Genomic DNA, 24,742 nt, shown 5'->3' on the forward strand with positions numbered 1-24,742 from the left:
TGATAAAAAAAAATCTGGAAAATGAAATCAATTACACTAGCTACAGTAAAGTTATTGAGTCTGGAATTAATACAAAATTGGTATATTATAAAACCAGAAATCCTATTATCAAGATAAATAGCTATCTTTGAAATATGCTTCATGGTTACTTATAATCCAAGCTGTACTCAAAAGTCTTCCATCAAATCAAACTTATCATACATTTTTAAATATGTCTGTTTCGAGTGATTCAAAACTTATTCTTAAAAAGACTTAACTAAGTGATGAAAAGAGGCAATGGGAGCCTTGGAGCAAAGTGTTATGTCACGAAATGTTTGGAGATTCTTTGTGAAGAAGAACCCCCCCCCCCCCCACCCCCGCCGCAACTCGTTACGTAATATTTGAACGCTCCCCAAGTGCTTAGTTAAAAAAATAAAATTAGTCTTCAAATACTATGCGCTAAGCGACTATGGGTTGCAGTAATAAGGCTGTTAATGTAACTAATATTTATTAATAAAAACACATGTTATACAACTCGGCTTGGACTATAAGTGCACAGACTACGGTGTCTACATCTAAAACCTATTGGAATAATATTCGAAGATATTAGGAACCATCGAAATATTGATCATGTCTAACGGGCGTCTAAAATTTGAAACAAAAACGTATTTACAAGTGAAAATCTCCCGTGTACAAAAAAACATGATTTTCTAATAAAACTCGCCAAAAAATTGTCATCGTGAATTCCGTAGCCGCGTATCGACTTTTATGCTCTTCTTACACTTCTCTTTTCTCTTATCCTTCTTCCTCCTCGGGGTCTCTGTTATCTCTTCCACGTCAAATGCGTCACCGCGTTCCGAATCGACACTTTCATTAGTACCGTCGCTTTTCTTATCCAATTCGGACATCGCTTCTTGGATAGCGTTCTCTAAAAGAGTGTTCAATTTTCTGCTCCTGGGAATTTACGAAACGTCGTTAACAGAGCTAATTGACAAAACTCACGCTAAAACCTAATTTAAACATATAAAATTTTGCATTTTGATCATCTTTAGGTTGGGTTAATATTACATTATTTTTTTTTCGTTAAATTAAATCTAAAATCGTACATTGTCTAGAAATTACAACTCATATACGTAAAATTACAATTAATGTTTGACAAACAAGAAAAAGGAAAACGAACTTACAACGGCCTCTTATAAAGCGTGGACTAAATGTAGAACGGTGTTTGTTACCATGGCAACGATTACGTAATAATATGGTACACGTGTCTTTAGTCCAGACTTTATATGAAAAATACAATTCTTCAAGTGAATATATTATATAAAAAAACGGCTGATTCCTAGACAATGTATCGCCAAACGTCGTAATGTCCACTCACTTCCTGTGCTTGGTTCGTGCCGCGTGATGGGCCTCCAACCCCTCGGTGAGGGTCAGCAGCCTTCCGTCTTCCACGTTACTGGGCGCCTTGTCGCCGCCGAACCAGCGTACGTTCCACTTGCCATCGTCACACCGACCCATCAGTTTCCCCGGCCAGGAGACGTAACCCTTGACCGGCCCCCAAACTAAATCTCCAACTTGGAACTTGGACTCGCCTTTCGCATCTGACACACCAAGACGTTTAGACTCTATTCCGACACCGTTCCGTCACCTCGATCAGAAAGCCGAAGCGCACCTGCCTCACCCTTAGGCTGGTATTTCAGAACGTTACTCGAGATTGTTCTAGAACTGTCCAGCACTCGTAAGTCAAATCTTATGTCCACGTTATGGAATACTGGCCTAAGACTGAGAGTAGAGTCGAGAACATTTTATCACAACAACATTTTAAGAGCGTATACGTATACTTCACGCGGTCTCGACTCACTCAAAGCCCGGATACAAGTGTTGTATTCTCAATTGCTGACTAGCATTCTGAAACCCCAGACATGAAACCATTTCTGTATGACATTGCAAGTCTTCGATGTGAATTTGGTGCTGATGTAGTACAAGCTAGTAGCGTTAACAATTGAAAAGCTTATATTTACATAGCTTAAACATTTTGCGATGTTTAGTGTATTTAGATAGTGCTATCTGGAAGTTTCATTAAAAACAAATATACGGGCTATTTGACAAGATTAAAAAAAAAAACAATATTTGTCAGGTAGTTGCGTATACGTAGTCAACGTACGTATACGTTACCTACGCATTTATAATTTCAAAAATACGACTAGGCTTCGCAACAGTACCTATGATATGCAAAACGTTTTTAACGCGTTGATTCTAAAATTACACAAAAACAAATTGAAGATTATTCAAGGCAGACGACGTTGTCTAATGACACGTTAATTTTTTGTTAAATCATTTACAGGTCACTTTTCATACTGTCAAACAGCCCCTGAACAATTGAAATGTAATGTAATGTTTTCGTTTGTTAAGGAAAATTCCAAATAGTGAATTACAACGATTAATCAAGAACATTGTTACATAGAACGAGTTGTGCTTACTTACAATGATTATGGAATGATCGCTGTACAATGATGCGTTAGTATAATCCCAATTCGTGAGCCAATTTTGTTACTTGGACAAGTGCAATGGAAAGCAAATATATAAAATTGGTTTCCACTGCACCGTTACAGCTGTATCTTGTATTAACCCAACCAAAGAAAACCAATATCGCATTATGGGGAAGCTGAAATACGATAAAACATTATTATACCGAATGCGATTCGCGAACTCAATAATAATGTGGAATACTCCAAGAGTTTAGTAAAAAAAAGATAGACAAAGCGGTCAGGAACATTACAGACACAATTTTTATTTGAATCAGCAGCAACTAAGACGAGTGTAATACTAAATTTTATTGGAGTATTGTAAAACTCGACGTAAGCTGTCAAAGCAAACTTCCCAAAGAAACTTTAGGACAACTTGCTCCGCTATCGATAGATGGCGCTGTTTTACAGTTGAGTTCGCGAATAATGAGGACGCAATAAATAACCAATACAAGACACAACATTAAATAATTTTGAATTTTGTTAGCTATGAGAAAAGCGTGAAATGGCTTCGATTAGTACACAGGGAATTATTCAGTGTATATACAAGGATGGTGCTTCGTGACATGGATGGACCAATTTTCATTCATACCTGCTGTTATATACTTTTTTTCATTTTTATAAAAAAAAAATATTACGTACTTTAGAAACTTAAAGACGATGCTCGACGAGCAATATCATTTTATATATATTTAATTGCTTAACAATTTATAAATAAATAAATGCAAAAAAATATTGAACAAGTAGAGATATTATTTCAGATCGAAGGCATTTGGTATAGCGAGTCCCTGGTCATGATTATTGTAAATCACTCTTTGAGGTCTGTATGAAAATTGAGATCCAAAGGAATAAATAATCCCATAAGCCAACTCACCGTGTCCAGGCCCCATCCGGTCATATTTGTCCGAACTGGTTCCCTGGTAATGACTCTTCTCTTGCATGTCATATTCCAGATCTTTCATATAGGTCGTCCTCATAATCTTCTCGTTTCTGTAAGAGTCAAATTCGTTTTTCCGCTTGTAACATGGAGGCCGGTCGTATATATTGGAGCCCATGGGCAGGAGTTGATGCTGCGCCGGGCCAAGATATGGCATCTCGGTGGATTCCACGCGGTTAGGACGCATCAACTGCATGTTTGATAGGAGATCTGGAAATAGTTTTTGTAAATCAATTGACATGAAAGATAAACATTTATGAATTGACATTAAATAAAAAAAATTTATAGGAGGCGAAAGGGCAGGAAGATCACCGGATGATAAGTGATACCGCCGCCCACGGAAACATACATTGCCAGAAGACTCGCAAGTGCGTTGCCAGCCTTTTAAGAATTGTTACGAATATTTTTTGATCAATTTATAGTAAGTGTAGACAATTTTACAATACTTGTAAAGAGCATAATTAAATAAAAAATTAAAGGTCCAGCAGACGACCACAACTACAAGTTACAGTCACACAAGCACGACTCGTTCACGGGTACGTTGTTGCCATCGCCATAGTTAATAAATATAAATAAAAAATGTGTGTTTATTCATTCCACAATTTAAAAAAAAAACCCAGGAGTCCCAGCTCTTCTTAATAGTCCACAGTATACTCCATAAAAAAAATTTAAAAAGACATTTTAACTGTTTCCAACACACGTGAGTGCATGAGCAAGTGTGTGGGTGATAATGGGTATTATTATGTCGTTCTTAATTAGTTTATTTAATATTATATAGTTTTTTTTAATAGACAAAGAAGTGCCCAAACTATAAGAAAGCAAGTAAAGTGAAGGTTTCGTTTTCGTAAGAGAAATCAAAAATAAATATGTGAGCATCTTGTATTTACAAAATAATATAATTATCGGCTGCATTGTTTTTTAAATCATGCGCCTATTTAGTTTGGTAAAGCATTTTTTAGGTCTTAAATCAAATCAATGTACACAAAATATTGTAAATACTATTTCAAAAGAGAAATCATAGTTTCTTGGCCATTCTTCTCCAGAACTGTGTAAACAGTGAGAACATAGATATGTCGCAGTAAAGTAGTTAAATCAGAGAGTTAATTGAATAGCAGAGCATAATGTCCTATGGTATTCTACTGTGGGGCGCAGCGGCTGACGTAGATGCCATATTCATTCTCCAGAAAAGGGCAATTCGTGCAATTTACAATCTTGGCCCCCGCGAGTCTCTGAGAGAATTATTTAAAGAAATTAATATACTGACGTTGCCTTCCCTTCACATTCTAGAGAATGTCATGTTTGTTCGTAAAAAATTGCATCAATTCACTGTCAAAAGTGTTATTCATTCTATAAATACCAGGAATAAGCATACAATAGTAGTCCCAAAATATAGATTAACAAAATCGAATAAATCGTTTCTTGGGAATTGTGTCAGATTCTACAACAGGCTACCGAAGTGTGTAACTGATCTTACGACTAAAAAGTTCAAAAACGTCATCAAAGGAATCCTAATTAAAAAAGCGTATTATAAAATCCAAGACTATATTGACGATAAAGATGTATGGCGCTAATTCATCTCAGCGTGTGTGGCTTCCCTGGCGTCTTGCGCTGTGCAAGTGTGTGTATCTCATTTTACACTAATAGTAAAAACTCAATTTTCTTTTGCATTGTATATAATCTCTGTATACCTTGCATTATATAAACTTCTCAGCCGATTATTACTATTGTAACCGAGTCTTTGTAAGCTAAACCATAGTTGAAAAGAGTGTCCACGGAGTTTCTTGACGGTTCTTCTCCATGAGACCCACTTTTTGGAACCGTGCAACTAGACGTTTCATAAGAGCCTGCAAAGGCCTATTTGAAATAAAAACTTTTGATTTTGAATCGCTAGACAGTTAATTAAAAATCGATATTCAATCAAGTCGCTAAAGTTCCGTCAGACAAGTGAGTGAACGAAACGTTTAACGAGTTTCCTAAACGTTCCTCAAGTCAACAGCTAACCTTTTTTTTATAATTATTTTTTAACGAGGTGAAAATGCGCTTACGCAGGCCCGCGCCAAGGATTTCGAGCTTGACGCGGGGACTGTGGGGCTGCTATTCAGAGGGGTAGCGAGACCCGACCCACTTAAAACAGCTCAGCCCTTCACACGCCCTGAAGATGGGCCCTCAGGGTTCGCCAGGCATTCTACCCAAGAACAAGACTAACCTAACCTAACCATTTACAATAAAGCAAAACACGGAATATCCAAGCTCTCAGTTCTTCACGATTACACCGAAATAACAATAATATGGCGGAGTCATTGTTTCACATTGTTAATCAACTCGCTGGCTTTCGGTCAGACAGATAGTTAAACGTTTTCGACGCTGCTTTATTTAAATCAAAATGCTAGCGACTTGATTGAAATTAACTGACTAGACAATCAATTAACTCTCTGATTTAATTACCTTACTGCGACAGATATACAAATACACGGGGCTACATCTATTGGGGCTTTAACATTAGTATCTTTGGGAAGTAGGTGACTATGCCCCCCATTTACATGTTATTATATATATATATATATATATATATATATATATATATATATTACAACTTACTAGACGCATCAGTGTCGTGGGGTTGCTCAGTCCTGGGAACGGTCCAGGCGCGTTCCTGGGACTCAGCCATATCCTGCTCACTGCTTGACACGCATTGTACCATACCCTGGAATAGTCGACACACCATATCAATATACTTTATACAGTACTTTTGCAGCTGTCTCATCTGTCTCTACACAGTTTAAACTCAGTTCAGCAAAGCCGTTACTTAACAACTTTGGGTTATAAAAAAATAATTTAATGTTTTTTTTTTACATGTGTATTTTTTATGGCGTGTGAAAATAATACTTTTGAAAAGGTTGGAAATCTACCTACTAATCTACGTGTTACACCACGATATGTAAAAAAATTGTTAGGCCATGGCTATCAAACTATTTAATCAATTTCCTGAAGTTATAACCACTGCCGTGTAATGCATTCAAAGGGAGCCTTCAAAGGGAGAATATTTGGACCATAAGTTTGACAACAATTATAAATATTCTTAAAATAGCCTGTTCTTATTAAGATCATTAATATGACATTTGGCTGCCTATATATATATATATATATATAATTAAAGATTTATTAAGATTATTAACATTAACTATCTTTATTAAGGCGTTCCGATCAATGATACTAAAGAAAGTTATACCTATATTTAGAAACACTCTTTTAACGGATTGAAGCTATTTGAATTATTATAAACTTATAATTATTTACATAATTTTAAATTTAAATATTTCCGACGATTCGCGTGCTTTTCAGCGTGCGTGGTCACGGTGACTGAAGACAAAAGGTGTTGAATGTCAAAAGTAGCACAGCTGTGAAGAAAGTTGTGTTATCTGTATTTATTTCCTCGGAGTTGGTACCAACTAAAAGATGACGGTTTTCTGCAAAAATGACTCACGGCGTCCTCTATTTTCGCGGATTGTTTGTCTTGGGGTTTTAATTTGGACATTATTGGATCCCAGGTGTTTGATAATTTTAGGCCGTCTTCTCTGTTGAAATTGGGGTGTTTTTTTCTAAGAATCTTTTTTCTTTCGCAAGTACTTGGTTGGTCAAAGCGTATGTAGTGCTTAGGCCTATCTAGTCTGTGTTCACAGACTGCTGATTTTGTGTGTCGTCTATGTCTTATGTCCTCAATGTGTTCTTTGAGTTTGCTGGACATATTGCGTTTAGTTTGCCCTATGTACATAGCTTCAATCCGTGTTCAATCAATTCTCAATGTGTAAAAGCTATGTTAACAAAAGACAATACTATTTACCTATATTTGTGTAAATAAGGAAAAATAAACTTACCGAAGAATTAACATCTGCTGGCTCTGGTGATTTCGTAGTTGTATCTGCGTAATTGCCCTGAGTGGAGACACACCGAGACCCGTAAATCCTTGGACTGGCCGCTTCAGAGGCACCCAACGGGCTGTGCGTCGTCGTATCTGGAGGACTACTGCCAGTCACAGCCTGACTACTGGGAGACTTGCCACCCCTCTGCTGGTTCAACAGCGTCTGCGTGGACACCGAGTGCCGGACGGAAAATTCCTCTTGCCCCATTTGCGGACTGAACTCATTCAGAAACTTGTAACCCTCGGAATTCACTTTATCCTCTTGAGGTATTTGCTGTCGCTCTTTGTGATCGTCTACAGTTTCTGTTTGAATGAACCTCTTCTGTGCTTTATTCATAGCATCCATGAAACGTGATGAGTTCCCTTGTAAGTTCGTGGATTGGGTGTTGTGGGAGTTGGAAACGAGGGTCGTTTGCTGTTGCACTATTGTCGTGTTCTGTTGAACGAATGTGGAGTTACTTCTGTTGGATGCCGGTATGACCTGCTTGGGAGATAAGGGGACCATCAACGTTTGCCCTATTTGATTGGTCTGTATAAACTCCTGGGCCTGAACGTTGCCAGATCTAACTTGATTCTGGTTGAAGGTGACGTTCGTCGGGCTTAAGTTTGCCAGTAATGGGCTTAACTGGCCGTTGAAGTTTGGACTGTTCACCATCATTTGACTGTTAGGCGACAGGAATTGCGCTCCTGGGCTGTGTTGGGATTGGATGATTTTGCCTTGTTGGTTCTGACGTATGACGACGCCGCTGTTAGTTCCTGTGGTAAATACGCCCTGGTTTTGTACCGGCGTAAGAACATTTTGGCCGTTAACAGTCTGTAACTGTAATTGCATTGGCATTCCAGAAGAATTATCCTGGATAATTGTCGTGCCATCGGCTGTCATAACCATTCCCCCGAGATTAGGCACTATGAACTGCTGGAACGTCGGGAAGTTTGACATCACGTTGCTAGCATTATTTATCAAGTTGACGGGTTGCAATAAATTTATTTGTTGCGATGGTGATGTGTTTGTGATGATTTGTTGTGATCCAAAATTGTTGGAGTTGCCTTGTCCGTTCATGACGATATGTGCGGGAGTACCAGACTTCCCGGGAACAATTGTAAGCGCTTGCAGCATTGGGGTTGGTGAAATATTGTTTGTCGGAGACAGCTGAAAGCCACGTGGAGAAAACTGTGGACTAGAATTTTGCTGAGGCGACGAGTGGAGCATAATGTTATTGGGATTCTGCTGTGGAGCCGTTATTTGCAAGACGTTAGTTATATTTGCAGTTTGATTTTTCTTCTTCTTACTTCTCTTTTTGATACTTTCCGGCGACAGCATTGCGACACCCTGCACGAAACTTTGGCCGTTCTTAACTTCAATCTGCCGAGATGTTTCGCAAGACTGGCCAGACACTAGACCTCCCGTCACGATTTGAGGAAGCACGGTATTTTGTTGGACAACTTGGCCATCAACAGCCATCATGGGAGGCTGAATCATAAAAGGCGTGGGCAAAGTATTGACTACAACTGTCGGTTGATTCAGCATCGACTGACCGCCTGGAACCATTTGGCTCACTGAAGAGGTTACATTTGTCACAGCATTGGACATTTGCGATACCGCCGAAGTATTTTTAGGTGGCGGGGGTGGCATGTGGTTGCTGCTGACTATTATCTGACCGGTGGATGAGATCACAATCTGACCTGGAGTGGCTCTCTTGCCCACAGTCAGAGATATACTTTGAGTATTACTTGTTTCCGGTTTAGCAGGAAGACTGCTTATCACATTTTGAACCATTTCTAATGGAGACTTTGAGATCATATTTTGTGCCGTAGTACCAGCGATATGAAGAGGGTAACTCGTCGGTAGATTAACAGAATTTATAAATGGATCCGGTTGATTATTTGGTATCGCATACGTCGTCGCTAAATTGACGCTTGGAGGTGGCGGAGGTCTGATGAAATTAGCATGTGAAGCATTTATAGACGTCGTTGCCGTGTTGGCTTTACCAGCTAAAACCGAAGTTATCGTATCCCTAAGCACAGAGAAACTTGCCATGGTAGTGACAAACGTTTGTATGTAATTCGTTTGTATCAACGAATACGGTGGCCCACCCCCTAAATGAGGTGGAGGACAATAACCTGGCATGGCATTTTCATACCTCCTTCTGGGTTCGAGTCTAAACGTCTCCTGCCTTAGGCCTGGTTTCACGCCGACCATTGATATGTTATCTACTTCCATAAGGTTCTTATTTACATTGTGGTTTGATATAAAGTGCATCATTTGAGTTCCGGTTATCGATTGAGGGTTGGGAGGCCCAGGTGAATTGTAAGGGTAGACTTGACTATTAGGGGTTGGGGGGTTACTACTGAAGTTATCACGGCAAGATCCGGGGTTAGAATATGCCGGGCTGGGCATAGGGAATGTACAATTCTGCTGTTGAGAGCCGTTGCTACCGCCACTGTGTGGTGTGTCAGTACTTCGCGAACTATTAGATAACGTCGGCGAAGGCTCTGGAGGCTGCAGGGTCTCTGTTGGTGACACGTTACTGGTGCTGACCACGCCCGCCTGAATTGGCCCACAATTTTCATTCGACAAGCTATTTCTTTCGAGAAAAGTCGACGATGTGACAGGACTCTCATCGAAACCATGTTTTGGACTAGCCGTTTCGAGATCCTGGTAAATATTATGCTTGAATTTATGTCTCATGTGAGTTTCACCTTCGCAATTGTTTCCTTTGAATGTTACATTGCAGCCTTTGCAACATTGTGGCATGATATTTTCGGAAGCCTTTTCAGGCACAATGCTGCTGTCCGGCGTATGAGGCGAGGGAGATGAATTTGGTACCATATTATTTCTGAACACATTGATTGGTTCATACTGTTTATTCATTGGTTTCCCCTTTTCGGCCTGATTTTGTGGATTGTAAGAACTCGTAGAAGCTTCGTAAGGATGTCCTTCATAAGCCGAATTGACGCCAACTTGACGAGATATCGTGTTGTTTAAAAGAACAGTTTGTTGTGCCAAGTACCCGCTTGGATCATCCATAAATGATGGAACATTGCTGCTCATGATATCGTCACTCGTCTTCTTTTGATCTTGCAAATATTTCATTCCATTGTTTCCAAAGACAATTTGCTTATTTTCTATTTGATTATTTTTCTTTTTAGGTGTTTTAGTAACCTTCCCTTTCTTCTTGTTAAGATCTACGTTGGGCCATTGCTGACTCATCATGTTATAATGCTGCGGTAATGGAGGCACCCTGGGGCACATCACTTGGTTCATAGGTTGTTCGTTGTTAGGGAAATTATTTGTTTGGGGGGTTTCTTCAGGATTTGTGTTAACATCATAATCCAAACCATCCATTTTCTGTAACTTTGGGCTTGGGCTTGTTAATGAGTTAGGGTTACCATCAGTTCTTTTAACCTGCCAAGGCGGAGTTTTTGCTGAATTTGTTTTAACAACAGCGCCATTCTGTATAACCAATTGGTTTTGTGGCACAAACTGATTTTGCATTACTTGACTATTCTTAGTTATATTCTCCGTCATTTGCGTTTTGTAGCCTTTCATGACCTCTATTTGCTTTTGATTTCTTTGTATGAAAATTTGTTGCTGTTCATTTATTTTCTGCATAACCTCTGGCGTAAGAGGTTGATTTAATCCGCAAAATATTTGAGACTCCTCTTTCGTCTGTTTTAGTTGCAATTCCTTGTCATCTTCTTTTCTTTCCTGTTCTATAACATTCTGTGGGATGATACTCATAGAATTTTTTACGTTAGCTGTTTTATTGTAGCTTGTATTAACACCAATTATCTGTCCATTAGTTCCCAATACTGGAAGACCAACGTTTAAAGCGTTATTGACAGTGGATGGCATAGCCTGGTTTGGTTTCTGGTTCATTTCAATATTTTCTGGGTGCTGAGTTATCCAACCACTACTAACAGTCAAATAGTGTGAACTTCTCTGCACGTGCGCTTCTTGTTTTACTTCTTCTGGGATAACACTAACCATATTTTGTTGAGGGAAAGGTAAACACTGCTGATTAGCAGGCCGTTGAACTAAAGATCCAGGAGACGCTGTCCTTTTCTGATCTTCCAAAGCCTGAAAAATAAAAAGTGTTCGTGAGCAATATATCAAGTAAATTGTCCTATAAATATGATTCACAAAAGCGTTTCGATAACGGTATTCATAGCTGATATGTGTGATAAAAATAAAGAATCGCCGCAGGCATCGCTATTGGCATCGCCTCAACTCTTATCACGGCTATGAATATGTAATGTCAAGTACCTTGAACTCATTGATGGGTCTCTCCCTTTGCACCATCATTTGAGACACGCTCATATTTGGCGCAAAACCCGTCCTTTTCTTCATTTTCTTTTTAGCCGGATCCACACCTGAAATTAAACATTAACTAATAACATTGTTTTTCTTCTCAAATCTTCCTACTTTCATATAAAACACGATTTTATGTTCGCTCGAACCAATAATCCAACATCACTTGACCCAGATGTGAGGGGAAGTGAAAGATCCATTTAGTAGAAAGCAGGTTACCTAACAATGAACCTAACGTTAGGGCGCATACACAGCTCCTCGCATTAAGTGTAAACCGTGGTGTTAACGTTACAAATGACTCTTCATATTTTCTAAAGAGCCTGGGAACGACCGCAATGCTCATTTCGCAGTGAGATCTCAAGACGCAATTGTTAAGGCAGGATATAATCATTAGAAATTGTGCAGGTGATTTAAAATAATAACACGTTTAAATTGGAATACACATCCACTGCGAAATGAGTATTGTTAAATATGATTGTATATCTTTATGTATATATCTCTGTACGAGTGTATGTCACTGAACTCCTCTTAAACGGCTGGACCGATTTCAATGGTTTTTTTGTATGCGTTTAATTTACATACACAAATTGGCCTTCAATGGCGCTGCAGTCGGTATCTATCTTATTTAACAATATAAACGGCTGGTATATATATATATATATATACATTTTCTGTGCATGTGTTCTGTTATTAAACTCTTAAACGGCTGAACAGATTCTAGTGACATTTTTTGTGTGCTCAAGTGGAGATTTTTGTATGTAAGACGTGTGTACAGGACAACGTTTGTCGATCCGCTAGTATAGTAAAGAATTGCTTACAAACATGCACAGTATTCAGCATACATAATACCTTTTCGTTAACTTTTTGTAAGCAACTTTACGTCGTCTATACATTTTACGATATTATCTACATAATCAAAAGCGTGGTGTGTGGTATGTGTGGTTTAGGGATTTTGTGTTAAATTCAGTATTAACCTTGGGGCTGACTGACGCAGACAGGTATGCTTGCTTTAAGCGCAAATAGGCTTGGCGTTTAACGATATTTAACATACATAATAAGAGATATACGTTACAACAACATTCCAATAGACACCGTTTAATCCACTCCTACGATGTTCCTTATGTCCTGGTACTCTACATTTGGCTCTTCTAAACTTTTCTACTATTATAAGGCTTTATTTTATTTAACAAAGCTTTAACAATCCTACGATGTAACTTATCTCCTGGTAGCACATAGCGTAACCTTTTCCATCGGAGCATGCTCTCCTGGTACTTAAAATCTTTACTACTATAAAAACTGCTACATTAAGAGGCACTAAGATGTAATTTCAAAGCTTCAAAATATAACATAGTTAATATAATAATAATAATATTATAAAAAAAGTCGTGTCTGTTCGTATGTATGAAAAAAATGCTAAGGTACCAGGACTGTATAAAGCCTATTAGCCTCTAGAATAACAAACTGCTAGGCGCTAAACTGTCAGTACGGACGTACCCTTAGGGAAAGGTCGCGAGGCTACCGACCGGATGACTTTGCGCCGATCTCTAGACGACTCTAATCTCAAACAATGCAAAGACATTCTCTATTATTTTCTACATTTCAACCATTTACAGCTTTGTTTCAGATTAAATATGGACTTTCTTTTTGCGTCTCTCAATACTGATTCAAAGATAACCAATTGAAAGCATTTCAAAATAAATGGAACTAATAAATTAAGAAGCTAATGCTGCAAAAAGCTTGCGATTAGTAGGTCAACTCTACTAAATCAAGTGACTGTTAATTCTTAATCATAAACTCTGAGTACCATTATATAATAACTTAAATGTCCGTTAACTCTTAATCAACGAATTTGAGTACGATTATCATTTAGTAATAATTCACTCATAGTGATGTCATATACATTAACCAGGGCATCATAATACAGCAACGAATAAACTAACATTATATGAAAACAAGCTAAACGGTAGTATTAACATATTTCTCTTTGACATTACAAGTATAAAAACATCATTTTTTATTCATGAAGGTCGGTTATCATCCTCGACCAAACAATAGAGTTATTCATTCTCTGACAAGTTTATTTCAAGAATTCAAATTGAAACGATAAAATCTATTACAAAGTTTTAGACCTTTGAGCGGATTGACTCCAAATTATTTCAGTTCAAATATATACGTACGTTGCCTTTACGACCTTAATTCACTAAACGCGTGTGAATTACATGCAAATGAACAATAAGATCTATTATTTAACTATCAAACAAACTCTAAACTCATACGCCTAATTAAAAACGGATTTTTTTTTACGTTATCGCATAGCCCTAAAATGTCGATAAATAAACCATTTAACCGTAGATTACGCATTTAAGCAGGTACACCCCAAGGCGATACAACAAAATCCAATCGCCTAGAACCGCCAATTAAAAAGAGAAAAGGCGGTAATTCAATCGCATCATAATTAGCGAGCCGCGTATAATAACGTTATCTATTTGCACATTAACCGTCAGATTTGCAATTAAAATGCTGGTAGGAGACGGGGCGGCCCGCGGGGTGCCGGGCGTCAGCGGGGGCGACGGGGTGTGAGGGGGTGTGTGCCCCGCTGCGGGCTCAGATCAATAGTCGGGGTGCGCACCACCAATTGTTTCAAATTACGCCCGGGCTTTGTTCCCGCTCGTGATCGCATCGCCAACGTTTTTGCTTGCCCCCAAACGGCTCACTTCCTTGATGGTAATTACGCAATCCTGCGGCCTGGACACTTCCCGACTTAAGATTCTGGTCATTTCAACTAAGAACACTAGATTTTTGATACTTGCTTTCATAAAACGACTCGATTTAGGCGAGTTAATTTTAATTTGTGTTGTTGTTGTAACGTTTAATATTACAGTTACAGACATTAATTAGAAAATTAAATGTAGCGTACAACAGGCACAAACAAAGAGTTATTAGCTTGTGTAATCAGCGCTTACATTCAACAAAACATTTATTACCTGTGATTCAGCGTTCGTTTTAAATTAAAAACACTACTACTAATTAATTTTTTTACGGCTCTATCTTAAGCCAGATTGGAATAGATCTAAATAGTTCTACTAAATTTAAGTTATGTACTTAAATTTTGTAGAACATACACCGTGATAAACGATCATCGCAATGGTTGTATAACAGGAATGTGTAGTCATGAATACGATATTGTTTGTGACAAGCTGGAACAATGTAACTGTATCTCGGATTGCGCTCGAATTGGGGAGACGAAATGTACTTTTATACATTTTAAAATAATTTACCACAAACATTCAAATATTTTATGTGTTTTTAAAAGCTACTTTTAATAAAAAAATATTTTAGTAATGCGATGATGTAGTGATACAATAATATTCGCGTAATATTAGTAGTGTAGTGTAGTCTACCTTTTACATTTTTTTTACAAATTTACACGCCATTATGTGTGGCAGTATATACGAAGTTTAGATTGTATCCCCATAACATATTTATACCATATTCTTGCAAATAAATTATTATTGTGAACCGTTTTCGAAAAAAATATACATTAATTTGATCATTGTATTTAATATTATTATTAAACATCTGTTAATCTAACAAAGTTAACTATTTGAAATATGTTTAAAACACAAACAATATATATGTATAAACTAAATATAGTATATTACATTGAAACACAATTACAATTTGTCTTAATCCCAAATTTCAAAACGTTTCAAGACAAACTATCAAACCCTTTAAGTACTTGAAGCGATTTAACTTTGAGAGTCGTCTAGACTCTATCATAAATCTTATTAGATTGTCAAAGAGCGTGTACTAGACTAGCGACTTTAACAATGTCGTCTTATATGAGTAACGATTTAAAACGTTGTAATGATTTGCATTTCGAGCTTGACAAATAAATAAAATCTACGGCGCTATAACCTTTTTAGTTCTGGGTCTCAGATTTCTTTTCATCATCATTTAATAATAGGCAAGTATGTGATTGACTTTTTGGGTCTAAGGCAAGCCGGTTTCCTCACGATGTTTTCCTTCACCGTTAAAGCGAATGTAAAATACGCACATAGAAAGAAAGTTCATTGGTGCATAGACGAGTATCGAACCTACGACCTCAGTGATGAGACTCGCCCGCTGAAGCCCAACACTGCTGCATACTGTCAGCGTCACTATAACCCTTTTCTACGCCTGCTTTATTGATTTTTCTTTATAATAGATAGGTGACAACCTGTCTGGCACAAGTCCATTTCTCAAGTATGTATGTATGTATGTATTGACACAAACAGACTCACACGTCAAAATTCAACACATATGAAGTATAGAACTCATTGTAAGCAATAAGCTGTTTAGATTCTTCTTTATAACTATATGTAATATGTATTTTTGCATTTCTTGCCTACCCTATGTAATTTAATACATTTATTTTTTCTTTACTCACAGTGGTTGCCTGTATGAGATCGCTCGAAAGCGATAAGGCCGCCAGTTGCACTCCTGTTCATTAAATTATGTTCAATTTTTATATTGTATTGTAACGAAGTGTTAATAAAATAAAATAAATAAATAAAAGTCGCTCTAAGGCTGATATTATCCTTCACATGCCAATTGCTTTAGGATATCTTACACAACCTTTATAATCAAAAGCCTAGTTAATCCAGAGACAAACAAGGGCCAACAACCTTCAATCTGGACAAATATTTTCGTTATTATAAGATTAACTTGTGGGGCAATGGCCAGGACTGTGGGTGGGAGGGGGCTCGACTCAATGCGATAAAACGTGTCGACGCTATGATGCTTTGTTTTACAATTAAATATTCTGAATCATCGTTAACAAAGTGATTAGTGTAATGTGTGTATTGAGGCTTTAATGAAGAGATGAAAAAACTGGGACGCACGACATACCAACATTAATTATTATTAATAAATAAATATTTATAAAAGGCTTTTATTTATTTATTGTAATATATATGCGCAAAATAAAATTCAATAAAAGAAAATCATATATATATATATATATCAAAGGAAAATGACGTACTCTCAGAAATATGTACCAGGGTAAGACAAATCGCAAAGAGGTAAGTATTCATTGCATTGCAGTCTCGGGTTGTTACTCCCTGCCGGACTGCACTTCTCAGTATTCAGGCGCTAAACACCCCCCTAGGGTAGGGTTGACACTGATGTTTAAGCACTATTAGTGTTTTTACAAGGACTTTGTATCATGAATGTATAATTAATGTTTTGATGTTTGGATTCGTTTTCTGACGTTTTAATGGCGCAATTTAATGGCTATATTGTTATGATGTGTATGCCTTAGTATATAAGTTAATTAATTAAATCTGTTCGACGTCCCGAGAGGACAGAAAAACACCTGTTTGTGTTTCCATCACACTGTTATTAACTTATTATGTATACAATAAATAAATAATAATAAAATAGTTTTTTTTATATTTATTTAAACTTTTGAAGTGAAACTTCTCTATTGGCGTTGGGAAAAAAATTACCGTCGCATTTTTCCGTTACGCGCCAGATTTTTCTTCTCCCTATATAAGGTAAAATGAAATAATTGTATTATTTGTATTTCTGTCTAAGATAATAAAAGCCTTTTGTTGTTTAACTAATTTCTGAAAAGTTGCATAAAGTAGATAATTTTTAGAAAAATAACGCCATAAGAAAGTTTCATTTCTTACGTGTGTAATACCCACACATTGTTTTGTATATAAGACTCTACGGACCTAGGTGTTTTTATAAAATTAAATACGAACCACCTTCTGTGCCTGATATGTCGATTTAGGTTCATTGTATGCTATTTTCCTCAAGATATTTAGCTTACTCGTATATACTAAATTTGTTTAAGTATTATATTAAGGGACAATACAGAATAAGCTCAAATTTAAATTATTTTAAGTGCTTACTGGCAACCCTAGATCACTAACCCCTCCCGGCACTTATCAACAAAGAAGCCGCTACCCTCTTTGTTAAAAACTCCCATACAACCACTTTGGCAATGTTGCTCCGTTTACTTAACTAGCTCTAAAATGATTTTATACTCATTATAGACAAAATAAAAGTTACAATTGTATTTATTTATTAATCAATTATGAAGTAGACATGAAGATTAATTGGCTGTGCCAAAAATTAATCTGCAAATATACCTTTTGTATGGCAATCACGTTTTTTAAAAATCGAATTAATGTACTACTTTTGAAAAGAAATGTATTTATTACATTAAAGATTATTCGCGTGAAACATTATATTAATTTGATAACGTAATAATACATTTTAATAATGTGATAAGAATTTACTATAATGTATATAACTTCTATGTTAAGTTTGCACGCCGTTATATGTGGCAGAATATGCGAACTTAAGTCTGCACCACTGTAACATTTTTGTATCATGTTCTTGCAAATAAATTATTATTATTATTATGAGTACCTAGAAAAGTTTGATAGACAAAAGTTATGAGGGTAGTTATCTGCGACTCATCCCGGCTGAGCACGAATGGACTTTCAATGTGCGCATTTAACATTCGCTCGAACGGTGATGGAAAACATCGTGGGGAAACCACCTTGTCTTAGACCCAAAAAGCCGACGGCGTGTGTCAGGGATGACCATGAAACGATCATGAAACAGATACAGAAAATGAGGCCCAGACCAACGTTGTAACTTTAAAAGGTACATAAATAGAAATCATATTTAGTATTTATGTACAATTAATATTATTGTAGGTAGTTAAAAAATAATTTTAAAATGAGTTTTTTTTTTTTTCATTTCTTTTAATAATTTTGAAAGTTGTTATTAATTGTGTCACCGCACCGTGTCTGGCTAAAGGTCGTGACATTATGGAACTACCCACAAAACTTTTTTTCACAAGTTTTATGTGACGACAGTAAATATACAAACGAATATAAAATATCCGCATACAACCCACCAGTGTTAGCCTAAATTTTCAACCCTAAGACTGTGGGTTCGTAGTCAAGTGCGTTATCTATTACGTTGAAGGGAAACAGAGCCAAAAAATAAACAAACGCGAAATCCCTAGTTTAAATAATGTGTCGTGTTTCTTTCCCGTCTACACTACACAGGTTGCACCCTACAGGAAACAAATCCGGATTACGAGTAGGCGAATCGAAGGCTTGTAAAATACATCGCAAATAGTGAGGGCACGTGGGAAGCGTTGGCGTTTTTACATTTTACACAGTCGCTTTAGCCAATCTTTAAGTATTAAGATTGTAACGGAAGAGCGGGAATCAGGTATTTGTTACTTAAAAGGATTTCCGAATATTACACATTATAATTAATTGTTGTCAAATGAATAAGCACATTTGTATTTTTTATTATTTTTATAATCTCAATTAGAAATTAGGTTTTTTTTTACATAACTATACTTTCATTATGTTACAAAATTTGCTTACACGTTGCTATAGTCTATATAAACGCCTGATTTCCTAGAGAACTGTTGAATCTACTCCCGGTTAGGGTCTTTTAAGAAACATCTTATTACTCCCTTAAAGACCAACAACGCACCTGCTAAAAAGGGCTACAAAACAACAAAGGGTAGTTGTTACCCTTTTTGGGCGTCCCATAAGGCTCGTTTTACCCTTTACCTACTCTTATTATAAGTACACAAACGCTTGTTGTGTTACACTTGTCTATCTTGTTTTAATGAAACAGAACAAATACAGGAATGTATGGGCAACGGACTGCTACTAAATTATTATTCATATTAACAGAGACATGCAAAGCTTCTTAAAAGGAATATACGAAAATATTTAGCAGTTGTACATCGCTCACGCCATTGCCTCTACACGTGAACATAGGTTTCAATTACGCGTAACTGGATAGACCCCTGCTAATAACATCGAAGCGCTCAAACCTGACAAATCTAATAAAAATTAAAGGGCATTATACATTTAGGGCAAACACTTACCAAATGTCCGATAAAAAGTTCTGGACAGCTTTTTGGTATTAAATCTCCTATGCTCTATATTTAAGAGGAAATTCTGCTGAGTCTTTTATACATTCCCTTTTAAAATGTATTCACTAACAATTTGTTTTATTTACTGTAGGTGTCGATTTTGGCATTAAAAAAAGTTCTGAAGACCTTAACTATAAAAATAACAGTCACACATGCAGTATGCATGTCATTTGGATGCCAAACATCGATTTATAATAACGCACAAGAAGATTGGAGTATACCAAGAGCTATGGAGGGTCCTATTCTTCGATTGAAACGTAGTAGTAAAAGTAAAAAAATCGTAACACATACGAAAGAGTTAAAGTGGAATTGGGCAGGTCATATTTCCCGCATTTGTGCCTGCCAAACATTAACTTGGAATGGCCCAGTGGGAAGAAGATAGAGAGGACGCCCACCAGAAACTTGGGAAGATGGAAGAACAGGGATAGCTGGGCAGAAATAAAAATTGTCGCGAGTAATAGGAACAAGTAGAAGAATTTGGCGGAGGCCTTCACTCCGTCGGAGGTTGGGTACTAGTGTGAAACATAAATGACATGGACTTAGTGTAGTGTAGTACTCTATTAAAGGCTATTTTTGTTTATTTGTGAAATGAAACTTATTTATCGGCGTTGGAAAAAGTCACATTTTTCAGTTACGCGTCATATTTTTACGCCATCTTTTCCTTGTCCCTACCACGGTTGATTCGAAGCCATTTATAAGTCATATAATAACGATATCAATGCTAGTAATCATTCTAATACAATTAATGAAACTCTGTAATAATGTTAGTAGTAATAAGGTAAAATGAAATAATTGTATTATTTGTATTCATGTCTATGGTAATAATAGGCTTTTGTTAAACTTTATTTAACCAATTTCTGTAAATATAGTAGATATTTTTTCTAAAAATAAGGTCATAAAGAAGTTTCTTCTTACGTGTGTACACTAGTACACGCACACATTTTTTATTAGTTGTCGTTTTGGAGATATATTGCGCTAGAGAGAGAGATTGAGTTTACTTAGGTATTTAATTCCAAATAGGACTAAAAACACTAGCGGCGCTACAACCTTTCAAGTGGTCTTTGATGTATGTATCTGTTTTTCTAATAGGCAAGTAGACAATCAGCCTCCTCTGCCTGACACACGTTTCCTTACGATGTTTTCATTCATCGTATGAGCGACTGTTTAATGCGCACATAGAAGTCTATTGGCACTTAGCCGGCATTCGAAGCTTTTTTTTTTTATAAAATAGGGGGCAAATGGACAGGAGGCTCTGATGTTAAGTGATACCGCCGCCCATGGACACTCTCAATGCCAGAGGGCTCGCGAGTGCGTTGCCGGCCTTTTAAGAATTTGTACGCTCTTTTCTTGAAGGACCCTAAGTCGAATTGGTTCGGAAATACTTCAGTGGGCAGCTGGTTCCACATAGCGGTGGTGCGCGGCAAAAATTGCCTTGAGAAACGCTCAGTCGTGGAACGGCGGACGTCGAGGTGATACGGGTGGAATTTTGTATTTTGCCTCGACGTCCGATGCTGAAACTCAGCTGCAGGTATTAATCCGAACAACTCCTCTGAACACTCTCCATGGTAAATGCGGTAGAAGATGCAGAGTGACCCCACATCTCTACGCAACGCCAAAGGATCGAGCCGCTCGGAGAGGGATTGGTCATCGACGATTCGAACCGCTACGCCCTTAGGATTGAGTCACTACACACCACTAGACCAACACTTGTCGAAATAGGTGTAACCAGTTTAAAGAACGTTTTTTAAGACTTTACCAAAAAACAAATACACAACGTGTACGTATAAAACTTTCTCTAAAATTCACATAAATTTTAAACAAATTCTTTAATTAATAAAGGTGTGTCATAAAAGATGTTTATCTTGTCGAGTATACTACAGACACGTGTACGAAAATAACGCCGCAAGTTGAATTACGGTCAGGGACATGTTACTTGTGGTAGAAGTGTTTTTTGTTTTTCGTTTTTAGATGTAGATAACAGATACTTGTGTTTTGTAAGGCTTATAATTTGTTGATTGTTAATTACGACTATAGAAGAGAGTTAAATCATACATTTATTCACACACACATGAACTAACAATATAAATGAATAAATCAGTGCCGCTACAATCTTTTTAGGCGTGACCATTTGTCAATCTAATAGACAAAGAAGTTCAGGCTCCTGTGCCTAAATGAATGAATGGATGCTAAATACGCACATAGATAGAAAGTCAATTGTGCACTGCCGGGAATCGAAGCTACAACCTCAGTCATTAGAGTCACACGCTAAAGCCACTAGGCCAACACTGCTACTACGACAAATGGTATATATATGTTAAACAATATTCCTTAGTAGTACATTTATATCAAGATACTGCTGTCAAACTGGATTGAGAGGGACCTCCATCACATGCTCGCTTAAAGGGATGTAAACAACTCAATGATCATTCATATATGTAACTGGTTTGTATGTATTTTTATGTTAAAGATATACATTATGTATATTTTGAGTAAATATTTATTTGTGTTTAAAATTAAGTTTCAAAAAGCCTATCCTTTTGTTGTGTAGCAGGTGGCAAACGGGCAGGAGGCTCATCTGATGATACTGGGATACTCACATTGGCAGAAGGCTCGCAACTGTGTTGCCGGCCTTTTAAAAATGGTTACGCTCTTTACTTATAGAGACCCTTAGACGAATTGTTTCGGAAATACTTTAGATGGCAGCTAGTTCCACAGTGGTGGTGCGCGGCAAACTGTCTTAAGTAACGCTCAGTACTTTAGGCGGAAAGCGTACTTTGACAAGGTTCCAACTATGTGAAAGATATATTCGGTAGTGGGCTGATCAATTATAAAGCAAGCATTGGCAAATGCCTATCAATGACCTAATACGCTCTTTTTATTTTATACATATTTCCAATTCAATAAATTAGTAAATGAAAAGAGAAAAACTTAAACGAAACAAAAACCTTTAACAATATTAGATTGACATAATCACTATTTATCGAATCAGTACAACACATATGTCGTACTCCATCGGATCACTGTATAATCTGGTTCAACTTGCTCGTAATTGGATGAAAACAAGGCGCAGGAATGCCTCGAATAATCAGATCAAAAGAAAATCTTGTATACTTAATCAATACATCTGTTTGTATGGACATTAAACGATTAGAACTTTAGTGTTTCACTGAACTTATTATTATTATTAACCACATGGCATACTTAACATATACAAAACGATTAAAATATTTACGAAAGTAAAAAAATCTATCAAAATTATTAAACATGTTACAACTAATACGGATGGTGTAAAAGTGAGGGTGTCACATCATTTCAGATAATTATTTTATAATAAGATATAAGTTTTTTTAGAGATACCTAAACATATTATAATTGAGGGATTCTCCACATTATAACGTGTAGTCTCCGGCGTAATCTCTGTTCAAACTGTACCTTCATACTTTTAAGGGGGCCTGTGGGTGTCTCACGACGTAACGAGTAGTATAAAATGAACCTATTGCATCACTACACGCCGGTTTTGCTGCGAGACATTGGTCTCGCCTGAACATTTGGCTGATGCCTGAAAGCAACAGCATGGCACTTCCACTTGGAAGGGAGTTGATTGAATGCACTGGTGACATAACCTTTGTCACAGAATATTTCACCAGACGCCAGAAAAAAAGTATACGTTAAAATCTATCTATTGTATAATTAATAATATAACATAAATTTTACAAAAAATATAATAAACACTTCCAACAACAAATTTTAGTTTCTACTAGTAATTCATATATCTTTTATGAGGAAAAACATCAATTAAATACGTCGTAGTTCATGCGTGAATGTGACAAGGTTCCAGCGCATTAGCAATTTGTATGTAAAATTCAAAACGAATGAGGTCAAGTCTTCAATCGAAAAAGTAGGTCGCCCTATCTACGGGGGCTAAGCTTGACAAAGTTAAGGAAAACAATTTATGGAAACACGGAATAAGATTTGTCATCCCTAATATTGCGATACGTCTTCTAAAGGCTGTTATCAAGGTTGGACGTTATTCCTTATGAAATACCTACTTGTTTATTTTAAAATAAATATGCCGTGTGTATTTATGCTCTAGTTTCGAGCACTTTCATAGTCATATTATCAGATGATGTCGGATTAACAACGAAGAAAAATGACAAAACTTGTGAGACCGACGAAAATGTGTACCGAACATACTTTTCATAGGCTCCATGAAGACCATTCGCTTTCGTTTTAGAAACCTTGCTGTGTTATTTATTTGGCATTATTCCTACGTAATTATGTATTTACATTGTATATTCGCGGATGCTTAGCGGACCTATGCGACTTCAGTACAAAGCGTCCGCTCGTGAGTTGTACTACGATTGTAGTCTATTGTGAGAAAGTTGCATGGATCTAGTTATCGCTGTGTCTTCTTAATGTGTCGTGTTATTTGCTTTGTAACATGTGTTTTGAGAGCAAAAAAAACAATTTTAAACGTATAACAAGTCTAATACATGTTTATTCAAACGTCGGATTATATAAAAACGTGATAATTTTTGGTGAGACAAGTCGCTGATGGGGAAGTGACGACCCCATCGGCCACTGGTGAGACAAGTCGCTGTTGGGGACGTGACGACCCCATCGGCCACTGGTGAGACAAGTCGCTGATGGGGAAGTGACGACCCCATCGGCCACTGGTGAGACAAGTCGCTGATGGGGAAGTGACGACCCCATCGGCCACTGGTGAGACAAGTCGCTGATGGGGAAGTGACGACCCCATCGGCCACTGGTGAGACAAGTCGCTGTTGGGGACGTGACGACCCCATCGGCCACTGGTGAGACAAGTCGCTGATGGGGAAGTGACGACCCCATCGGCCACTGGTGAGACAAGTCGCTGATGGGGAAGTGACGACCCCATGGGCCACTGGTGACCTGTGACAGAGGTTATTTCACTAGTGCAATCAGTCAACCCCTTTCTTAATGGGAGTGCCATGCTATTGCTTTCGGGGTTCAGCCAAATACAGGCACGACCAATGGCTCAGCAGAACCGGCGTGGAGTGATGCAATAGGTTCATCTTAAGTATAAGAAGCGCGTTTCGTCGTGAGACTATCAGAGCCCCCATTA

The 24,742-nt window shown here is 37.3% G+C and overlaps 1 protein-coding gene across 2 annotated transcripts in view; it reads right to left on the bottom strand.

Moving 5' to 3' along the window:
- Positions 1 to 365: 365 nt before the first annotated feature.
- The window catches only part of LOC123708128, a 93,450-nt gene continuing 69,073 nt past the window's right edge, over positions 366 to 24,742 (bottom strand). The window contains exons 4-9 of one of the 2 annotated variants that reach the window (XM_045658654.1): positions 11,628 to 11,734; positions 7,317 to 11,441; positions 6,040 to 6,145; positions 3,379 to 3,651; positions 1,358 to 1,580; positions 366 to 933 (exon numbers count right to left, since the gene is read on the bottom strand). In XM_045658654.1, the coding sequence (XP_045514610.1) occupies positions 714 to 933; positions 1,358 to 1,580; positions 3,379 to 3,651; positions 6,040 to 6,145; positions 7,317 to 11,441; positions 11,628 to 11,734 (5,054 nt within the window). In that variant the 3' untranslated portion in view covers positions 366 to 713. The remainder of the gene's footprint in view (positions 934 to 1,357; positions 1,581 to 3,378; positions 3,652 to 6,039; positions 6,146 to 7,316; positions 11,442 to 11,627; positions 11,735 to 24,742) is intronic. The other variant, XM_045658664.1, reaches the window with a different exon arrangement.

Source organism: Pieris brassicae, chromosome 1 (assembly GCF_905147105.1).
Source record: "Pieris brassicae chromosome 1, ilPieBrab1.1, whole genome shotgun sequence".
Lineage (NCBI taxonomy): Eukaryota > Metazoa > Arthropoda > Insecta > Lepidoptera > Pieridae > Pieris > Pieris brassicae.